Below are 10,470 nucleotides of genomic sequence, written 5' to 3' on the forward strand. Positions count from 1 at the left end.
GAACCATGTCTTTTTCACGCTTGTTGATTATTTGGTCATATCACCTTGCATCAATTTTAATAAAAGTCATGGTGGTGTGCATCCGCAGATGCATAGACGGTAAATTATGTCAATTTTTGAGATTTTGTTAGAAACTTTTACCGATCAAGCCATAATACGTACTAGCATGAAATGTTTTATCAAAACCTGCTACATGGAGTATATGTTGGCGTGTTCTTTCAAAACGGCATGTGCCTCTTCGTATCATTTTTTTTTGGCGGGTGATGTGCCTCTTCGTATCACAAGATCACATATACCGAATAATGTATTTTTATTAGATAAAAAATACGAATGCTTAACAAATCGCAGCCGCCACGTAACCGCTCTCATGAACAAACAACACAACACCCGGCAAAAGAAAAAAACAACAACACAACACTTGGATGATGCAGGAGCACACCTAATCGCACCCACTAACCAGCGACGGTCCGTTGGATTACACGTCGCACTCTCACACTACTCTAGCCTGGATTAAAAACCGGACGGCTTTTCACAAGTGGGCCGAAGCAAGCAGTACAACGCGGTTACGCGGACTCCCACAAATAAAAATAAAAAAGAAGACAAAGAGTACAACGCGGACTGACGTCTCGGAATCCCGAGGCCCCACCCCCACCCCCACCCACTCGTCAATAATCTAATAAACCCAGGGCCAAACCGGTAATAAAACCGGCATTTACACCGAAGTCCCCGCTTAAAATATAAATTACTCGCCCCGACGGCGGGGTCTTCGACTGGCGCACGACTTTATCCCCCCCTCCTCCCTTTCCTCTCCCCTTCCTTCCTTCGTCCCCTCCGCCTCCCCACACCCCTACCCAACCAATTTGCTGACGCCCACACTGACGAGCGACGCGCCGGCGGAAGAATCATGGCCTGAGCCGAGCCCGGGATCCTCGCCGACGGCCGCCGCGGAATGGTTTGCGCGCCTCCTCTTCCTCTCTTGTTCGAGCCTCCTGGATCAGTTCGGTACTCCAGCGCGATTCGATTCGTTCCCCTCGCTTGTAGGAGCACTTGTGTGTCCCCCGCGATCGCAGATCCTGGGTCGTTGCGCGCTTAGGGTTGTTTCTGATGCGGATCTCGAGTTTGTGGTAGAGTGGCGGGCTGGATTATGGGGTCGGTAGGCGACTAGGAGTGGCTTCGCTGCTCTGAAATCGAATCTGAGGGCTGGAGGACCCTGGGTTTCACTGAAACCGGCCACCCTTTTCTTAAATTTTTTGGTGTGAATGATGCTTGGCTCGATTTCGTGGTAGGCATGCCTGCTCTGCTTGCACTAGATGCTGGGGGTATGGTAGAAGAAAGCTTCTGAGTGTTGTCCTGCTTTTCTTGGTTGTTAAGCATGGTTTGCACTAGTACAAACAAGCTGGTTTGCCTTTCCTTGTTAGTAGATCTCTTACCTTTTGTGTTGGTGCAAATCTAGTGGATATGCTCGTGTAGAAAGGTTCCAGGAAGTATCATGTGTGCCTTTCTTGATTGTGAAGTGTGGCTTATACTACTAGGAAATGGTTTACTTCTCTGTTGGTAGATCTGTTACTTCCTGCCTTGGTGCAAATTAAGTGGAGATGCTCACGGGGAAACTTTGTTTCAGGGTGCTGTAAAGGATAGCTTCGCTGTGCTGCTCAAGGAAGGCATCTTCTTGTCTGTGTAGTTATTAGTTGTTTGGGTGCTATAAAGTGTTTCGGCCGTGGATCAGGACTGGGAGATACTGCAGTAAGGGTAAGGAAGAAGAAAGCATTTGGAGAGTCACAAGATGGAAGAAGGTCAAGAAAGCAGGTACTGGTGCCACAGCTGCGCCGAGGTGATCGTTCCTGTGGAGCCGGAGAAGAAGTGCCCAGACTGTGATGGCGGCTTCGTGGAAGAGATGGGGTCCGAGGGCTTTGAGCCGTCCACGAACGTGAGGTCTGAGCGGAACCTCTCGCTCTGGGCCCCGCTGCTGCTTGGGATGATGGGGGGTTCGTCTCGGCGATCAAGGCCCCAGAGGGATATGATGGATTCTTCTTCTGATGAGGACTCACGCCAAGCAAGGATCAGGAGTGCGCTGAGGGATACTGATGATGAGGATGAAGATGATGATGATGATGATTCTGACCGTGAGCTTGAAGACATGATTAGGAGGCGAAGGAGGAGGGGCTCGTCGCTTGTCAGGCTGCTCCAGACCCTCCGTGATGACTTAAGGGGTTTGGATGGCATTGGCAGGGACAGGGACAGGGACAGGGACAGCGAGAGAGACCGGGAGAGGGAGAGGGAAAGAAGGGACAGGGAGAGAAGGGAGAGGGAGAGGGCTAGAAGAGAGAGGGAAAGAGCAAGGGAGAGAGACCGAGGGGGAGAAAGGACAGAGAGCTTAATATTGATAAACTCCAACAATGAGGCCATTATTCTCCAAGGAACATTTGGACCTAGTGACAACCAAGAAAACTCAAGCAACACAAGTACTGGCGTTTCACTTGGTGACTACTTTCTTGGTCCTGGCCTAGATATGCTCTTGCAGCGTTTGGCAGACAGTGACCTGAATCGTTCTGGGACTCCGCCTGCCAAGAAGGAATCTGTGGCAGCATTGCCAACTGTGAACATCCAGGAAGTACTGGGCTGTACAGTCTGTCTTGAGGAGTTTGAAATGGGGACGGAGGCGAAGGAGATGCCTTGTCAACACAAATTTCACTCCAATTGCATCCTTCCATGGCTGGAGCTCCACAGTTCTTGCCCAATTTGTCGATTTCAGTTGCCTACAGAGGAGTCAAAGAACCCATGTGAATCAGGCAGTGGTGGTGGGACAGTGAGTGCTGATGGAGATCATGCTGAGTCAAGTAATAGTGATATAGAAGGTGCTAACCATGATGGAGGCAGTCTGCTTGATGAAAGTTCAATAAATGATAGAGATGTGACGTCTGCGTTGAACGCGATCTTCGGAGATGGATCCTCGTCATCCTCATCTGATGAAAATGGTCCACGTGCTTCCGAGAGCTGAAGGTAATTATGCTACTTCGATTTCTACTGATGGGAACGACGGTAAGAACGCTCCTGTTGATTATACTTGACATCTTGCTGAGTGGTTTGAGTTATCTCTATTGTAGCCAGCATCGCCCTGGCTCCCGTGCTTCCAACATGTAGACGGAGTCCCGAAAGAAGACTCCCATGAGGCCGGCGTCTTTATGCTGTGGTTTCCTGTAAATATTTCAATTCGACCCTGCAAGACAAAGCTGTTTATCTTCGCTTCTTATGAAACCTACCTGGCTTGTAACGGTTTAATGCCCGCCGCCGTATTTACAGTATGCGTGTGTGTGTGAAATAAAAGTACTCTAGTCTGTTGTTTATGTGGACGGGATAATTACCCAACTGGCAGTTGGACCAAAGGAAACCTGCTCCCGCTGAATGGTTTATGTCTGGAGCATCTGTTCAGCGAAGGCAAAACACTCTTATCAGTGTGAGAGAAATCTTCTGAAAGAGATCTGGAAGAGGCTTTTTCCAATGAGATGTGACTTTGCTCAGGATTCAAGATGTTGATCCAGTGTGGGTTTTGTTGCAGCCTGTGCTTACACAATGATGCAGCTCTTGCTTCATCCTGTGGTCAAATACTCAAATTGCTGTTATTCCTTCGAAGTTGTTCCTACTGAATTCAGGATATTGCTTCAAACTTGTGTGGTGGCAAGTGGCAACCTGTGGTGTTGCTTCCTCTGGTCTTAAATCCTCACACCAGAAGGATACTTGTGGTCAAATTGCTGTTGTTCCTTTGAAGTTGTTGTTCCAACTGAATTCTGGACTCAGATTGATCCAAGAGTTGCGGGGGTGGCAAGTGGTTTGCTAACGATGCAGGTGCTGCCTCATCTGATCTTGAATCTCACTTGCTCAGTTTGCTGTCATTTCTTGTTATTTGCAGGGGTCTTGAGGAACATGAGAAGGATCTGCTGTCACAGTTTGTTGATTGTGGGATCATAAGCTGCCAGCTTGTCTTGCTTGTTTGTTTGGTACTCCCTTTGTCCCATAATGTAAGATGTTCTACACTACGTTAGTGTCAAAAACGTCTTACATTATGGGACGGACGGAGTATATTTGTGTTTTGCAGCTTCAGATTGGAAAATGGGTAGCTGTTCCAGCAAGAGTGGAATTGTTCCTTGTATTTGCATGAGAAGGTTCTTGTGTATGATATGTAATATAAGCAGTACTTCCACCGGCATGGCTTTTTGTTCCTTGTATCTACTCCCTTCGTTTCAAAATAGATGACCCAACTTTGTACTAAAGTGAATACAAAGTTGGGTCATCTATTTTGAAACGGAGGGAGTACGTCCTTAAGAGCATCTCCAACTCCAACAACAGATGATACAAAATACGGCAGCTATCCAAAAAACTGTTATTAGGGCATTTGGACCCAGAAATGTTCCTCCAGCAAATGCCTTGTCTCTATTTGGTGATGCAATTTTTTTGCGGCGGCCTGGAATTTTGCAGCAAAGTGATGTAAATATACATCACGCGTGCGGCTGCAACAGACCAAAAATGCAACCGCGCGCACACCAACCAACAAACCGTCCCGCCGACAGATCTGTCATCAAATTGGTCGCCATTGACCTAATCGACCGCCACCACACCCTATTCGGCAGCTATCGCTGCTATGCAGACCAATTCCTGCCACTACCGCCCTCGCCGCACCGACGTGTCGCCGGATCCACCGCCCTCCTGTGCCCTATTATACCTCATCTGCTATGGTAGAAAAAAAATTGATGCCTCAAACTTCACTTTTTGGTGCCCTAAATCCTTTTTTGAGTGCCATATTTTATATCACCTGTTGAAGATGCTCTAATATCCATAGCAAGCGTAGTTCAATGGTTAAATATCTCCTTGGACATGACTTTTGCTGCTTGTATATCTAGATTCTTGGACACATATGTAGATAGTTCCAGCTCTGATATTTGAATCGAATGCAACGTTGGCTGTTAGTCACATAAGTTGGGGCGTAGGGTAGTACATACGTGTCAGATTGAAGTCCGGTGAGTTGTCTAGATTTTACTTGGCGCAAATTATTGATTCATTTGGCAGCAATGACTTCCATGGATGGATGTTTGTGCGCTGAAATATCCACTCTCCCGACTGAGACGGTGTAGTATCATCAAGTCAAGCCAGCCAGAACCGTAACTTGTGGTGCAAAGACAGGCCACTTTCTGATGGGAAACCACGATAGGAGGTGCACCACTTGTGGTGCAATGTCCGTCCAGTCGCACCCCCGGTCCTGGTCCTGGCAAAAGACCTCTCGAGTCAAGCCATGACCTGGGGGACAAAGTCGTTTTCCCTTTCCGTTACGTGCGGCAGGTTTCCGTTAGGGATACACATACGAACCGCTTGTGTAAATAAAACCACTACAGTATAGACCTGCTCCTCCACGCCACGCTTCTGTGTAGTGCAGTCGGTGAGAGTGATGGAAGCAAAGGCGTGTGTAGTATACGTCGTGCTCCTCTCCTCCAAATTGACGGCCGACGGGTCGTTCTTTCTTCCTCTAGAAGAAAAAGATGATCTCGCCAGCGTCTCTCCAAGGAGAGTTCCTCTGCCGCCGCCCTCCGGCGGCTCTCCTCAGCCGACGACCTCGGTCGTCGGTGACCAGGGGGGTCGCCGGATCCACGTGTGTGTGGACAGTTTTAAACTAAAGTAGCTTCGTTTTTAGGCTGTTCATCGTCTTGACTTCGATGGCGGCGTTGAATAAAGGCTCTTCGGATCCTTCTCCAAAAGGCGATCGGCCTATGATTGGGGATGATTTTGGAAACCAGATTGTTCAAGCATTGATGGTGTGACGGCGGCATCCTCGTGTTGGACATGTGTCTTCGGGCTCCGCTGTTGCGACGGTGTCTCCTCCAACATCGGCGTGGAGGTTGGGAGGTAGTTCAGGAGCGGATGTAGATTGTGGTCTGCATCGACGACATACGGACGGCGGAACGTCTGCCTGATTCGTGGTTGATGGATGGCAGGTGTGGTTTCCTCCTTCGGCGTCTTAGTCGTGGTGGGGTTCCAGATATGGAGTTCGGTGGCGTGTCCCGGGTGTTGCCCCAGTCTGATTCGTTCAACGGCAATGGGGAGAGGGGATGCCCCCCTCTCCTTTATATAGGAGGGAACAAGGAGTGCAGGGAATCATCGTACCAATTTTCAAAGGTGGAAGTGATAAGTATGGAGTGTCGAACCCACAAGGAGCTAAAGGTAAGATCAATATTCTCTAAAGCCCTATCTGCCACTGATACGACTCTACGTGCACCGAACGTTTGCTTCCAACTAGAAACGAGAAATAAAACCACGTTGTTGGTATGAAGAGGATAACTTTGCATGGTATCGGAGAGCTAAAACATAAAAGTAGGTGCTGTTATCATAAAGTTAGAATATATTACTAAATATTATAAATAGCGAGTGTGGAAGAATGATGGATCGGTGTGCGGAATTGTCCTAGGCAATCGTTAACAAGACCGTTAGTCGTCATTGCAATTTCATATGAGGGAGAGGCATAAGCTAACATACTTTCTCTTCTTAGATCATATGCACTTACGATTGGAACTCTAGCAAGCATCCGCAACTACTAAAGATCATTAAGGTAAAACCCAACCATAGCATTAAAGCATCAAGTCCTCTTTATTCCCATACGTAACAACCCCCTTACTCGGATTTGTGTTTCAGTCACTCACCAACCCACTATAAGCGAATCATGAACGTATTGCAACACACTACAGCGGGAATCCCTCACGCTTGCGCGACACGAAGGGCACAATAGGACAACACCAAACTAAAACATACAACTCGTACCAATCTAGATCATCAATCAACCCAAAGACAAAGGATATCTACGCAAAACATCATAAGATGACAACACATCAATGGATCATAATATGTGGCATAAAGCACCATGTTCAAGTAGGGATTACAGCGGGGTGCGGGAGAGTGGACCGCGTAAAAGAGATGAGGATGGTGATGATGGTGGTGATGTTGATGAAGACTATCACCGTGGCGATGATTCCCCTCCCGATGGCACTCCGACGCCATCGAGAGAGAGGAGGAGAGGTTCTCCCCCTTGTGCTTCCTCCTCCATGGCCTCCCCCCTAGATGGGGAGAGGTTCTCCCTCTGGTCCTTGGCCTTCATGGCGATGATGGCCCCTCCGGGATCCTCCTCCATGGCCTCCGGTGATGATAGCCCTCTCCGGCAGGGTGCCAGAGAGGGCCTAGATTGATTTCTCGTGGCTACAGAGGCTTGCGGCGGCGGAACTTCCGATCTAGGTTAATTCTTGGAGGTTTCCGTGTTGGGGAACGTAGTAATTTCAAAAAAATTCCTACGCACACGCAAGATCATGGTGATGCATAGCAACGAGAGGGGAGAGTGTTGTCCACGTACCCTCGTAGACCGAAAGCGGAAGCGTTAGCACAACGCGGTTGATGTAGTCATACGTCTTCACGATCCGACCGATCCAAGTACCGAACGTACGACACCTCCGAGTTCAGCACACGTTCAGCTCGATGACGTCCCGCGAACTCCGATCCAGCAGAGCTTCACGGGAGAGTTCCATTAGCACGACGGCGTGATGACGCTGATGATGTTGCTACCGACGCAGGGCTTCGCCTAAGCACCGCTACGATATGACCGAGGTGGAATATGGTGGAGGGGGGCACCGCACATGGCTGGGAGAGATCAACAGATCAACTTGTGTGTATAGAGGTGCCCCCTGCCCCCGTATATAAAGGAGCAAGGGGGGAGAGGCGGCCGGCCAAGGAGGGCGCGCCAAGGGGGGAGTCCTACTCCCACCGGGAGTAGGACTCCTCCTTTTCCTTGTTGGAGTAGGAGAAGGGAAGGAAGGGAGAGAGGAGGAGAAGGAAAAAGGGGGGCGCCGCCCCCCCTCCTTGTCCAATTCGGACTAGAGGGGGAGGGGGCGCGCGGCCGCCCTGGCCGCCCCTCCTCTTCTCCTACTAAGGCCCATGAGGCCCAATTAACTCCCCGGGGGTTTCCGGTAACCCCCGGTACTCCGGTATATGTCCAAAACCTCCCGGAACCTTTCCGGTGTCCGAACATAGTCGTCCAATATATCGATCTTTACGTCTCGACCATTTTGAGACTCCTTGTCATGTCCATGATCATATCCGGGACTCCGAACTACCTTCGGTACATCAAAACACAAAAACTCATAATACCGATCGTCATCGAACTTTAAGCATGCGGACCCTACGGGTTCGAGAACTATGTAGACATGACCGAGACACGTCTCCGGTCAATAACCAATAGCGGAACCTGGATGCTCATATTGGCTCCCACATATTCTACGAAGATCTTTATCGGTCGAACCACATAACTACATATGTTGTTCCCTTTGTCATCGGTATGTTACTTGCCCGAGATTCGATCGTCGGTATCTCAATACCTAGTTCAATCTCGTTACCGGCAAGTCTCTTTACTCGTTATGTAATGCATCATCCCGCAACTAACTCATTAGTCACATTGCTTGCAAGGCTTATAGTGTGCATTACCGAGAGGGCCCAGAGATACCTCTCCGACAATCGGAGTGACAAATCCTAATCTCGAAATACGCCAACTCAACAAGTACCTTCGGAGACACCTGTAGAGCACCTTTATAATCACCCAGTTACGTTGTGACGTTTGGTAGCACACAAAGTGTTCCTCCGGTAAACGGGAGTTGCATAATCTCATAGTCATAGGAACATGTATAAGTCATGAAGAAAGCAATAGCAACATACTAAACGATCAAGTGCTAAGCTAACGGAATGGGTCAAGTCAATCATGTCATTCTCCTAATGATGTGATCCCGTTAATCAAATGACAACTCATGTCCATGGCTAGGAAACTCAACCATCTTCGATTAACGAGCTAGTCAAGTGGAGGCATACTAGTGACACTATGTTTGTCTAGTATTCACACATGTATTATGTTTCCGGTTAATACAATTCTAGCATGAATAATAAACATTTATCATGATATGAGGAAATAAATAATAACTTTATTATTGCCTCTAGGGCATATTTCCTTCAGTCTCCCACTTGCACTAGAGTCAATAATCTAGATTACACAGTAATGACTCTAACACCCATGGAGTTTTGGTGCTGATCATGTTTTGCTCGTGGAAGAGGCTTAGTCAACAGGTCTGCAACATTCAGATCCGTATGTATCTTACAAATCTCTATGTCTCCCACCTGGACTTGGTCCCGGATGGAATTGAAGCGTCTCTTGATGTGCTTGGTTCTCTTGTGAAATCTGGATTCCTTTGCCAAGGCAATTGCACCAGTATTGTCACAAAAGATTTTCATTGGACCCGATGCACTAGGTATGACACCTAGGTCGGATATGAACTCCTTCATCCAGACTCCTTCATTTGCTGCTTCCGAAGCAGCTATGTACTCTGCTTCATACGTAGATCCCGCCACGACGCTTTGTTTAGAACTTCACCAACTGACAGCTCCACCGTTCAATGTAAACACGTATCCGGATCAGTGTCAAAGCTTGCATCGACGTAACCATTTACGACTAGCTCTTTGTCATCTCCATAAACGAGAAACATATCCTTAGTCCTTTTTAGGTATTTCAGGATGTTCTTGACCGCTGTCCAGTGATCCACTCCTGGATTACTTTGGTACCTCCCTGCTAAGCGAATAGCAAGGCACACATCAAGTCTGGTACACAACATTGCATACATGATAGAGCCTATGGCTGAAGCATAGGGAACATCTTTCATTTTCTCTCTATCTTCTGCAGTGGTCGGGCATTGAGTCTGACTCAACTTCACACCTTGTAACACAGGCAAGAACCCTTTCTTTGCTTGATCCATTTTGAACTTTTTCAAAACTTTGTCAAGGTATGTGCTTTGTGAAAGTCCCATCAAGCGTCTTGATCTATCTCTATAGATCTTGATGCCCAATATGTAAGCAACTTCACCGAGGTCTTTCATTGAAAAACTTTTATTCAAGTATCCTTTTATGCTATCCAGAAATTCTATATCATTTCCAATCAGTAATATGTCATCCACATATAATATTAGAAATGCTACAGAGCTCCCACTCACTTTCTTGTAAATACAGGCTTCTCCAAAAGTCTGTATAAAACCATACGCTTTGATCACACTATCAAAACGTTTATTCCAACTCCGAGAGGCTTGCACCAGTCCCAGTCCATAAATGGATCACTGGAGCTTGCACACTTTTTTAGCTCCCTTTGGATCGACAAAATCTTCCGGTTGCATCATATACAACTGTTCTTACAGAAATCCATTCAGGAATGCAGTTTTGACATCCATTTGCCAAATTTCATAATCATAAAATGTGGCAATTGCTAACATGATTCGGACAGACTTAAGCATCGCTACGGGTGAGAAGGTCTCATCGTAGTCAACTCCTTGAACTTGTCGAAAACCTTTTGCAGCAAGTCGAGCTTTGTAGACAGTAACATTACCGTCAGCGTCAGTCTTCTTCTTGAAGATC

The 10,470-nt window shown here is 47.6% G+C and overlaps 1 protein-coding gene across 2 annotated transcripts; it reads left to right on the forward strand.

Moving 5' to 3' along the window:
* The first annotated feature begins 751 nt into the window (after positions 1-751).
* LOC109746540 (E3 ubiquitin-protein ligase SIRP1) lies at positions 752-3,344 on the forward strand. Of its 2 annotated transcripts, none has more exons than XM_020305660.4 (3): positions 752-952; positions 1,622-3,000; positions 3,105-3,344. In XM_020305660.4, exon 2 carries the CDS (start codon positions 1,784-1,786, stop codon positions 2,996-2,998), a length of 1,215 nt encoding a protein of 404 aa, XP_020161249.1. In that variant the 5' UTR covers positions 752-952; positions 1,622-1,783; the 3' UTR covers positions 2,999-3,000; positions 3,105-3,344. The 2 variants fall into 2 exon arrangements, with proteins under 2 accessions (XP_020161249.1, XP_020161250.1); XM_020305661.4 differs by having other exon boundaries at positions 3,109-3,344.
* Positions 3,345-10,470: the final 7,126 nt, after the last annotated feature.

Source organism: Aegilops tauschii, chromosome 5 (genome assembly GCF_002575655.3).
Source record: "Aegilops tauschii subsp. strangulata cultivar AL8/78 chromosome 5, Aet v6.0, whole genome shotgun sequence".
NCBI lineage: Eukaryota > Viridiplantae > Streptophyta > Magnoliopsida > Poales > Poaceae > Aegilops > Aegilops tauschii.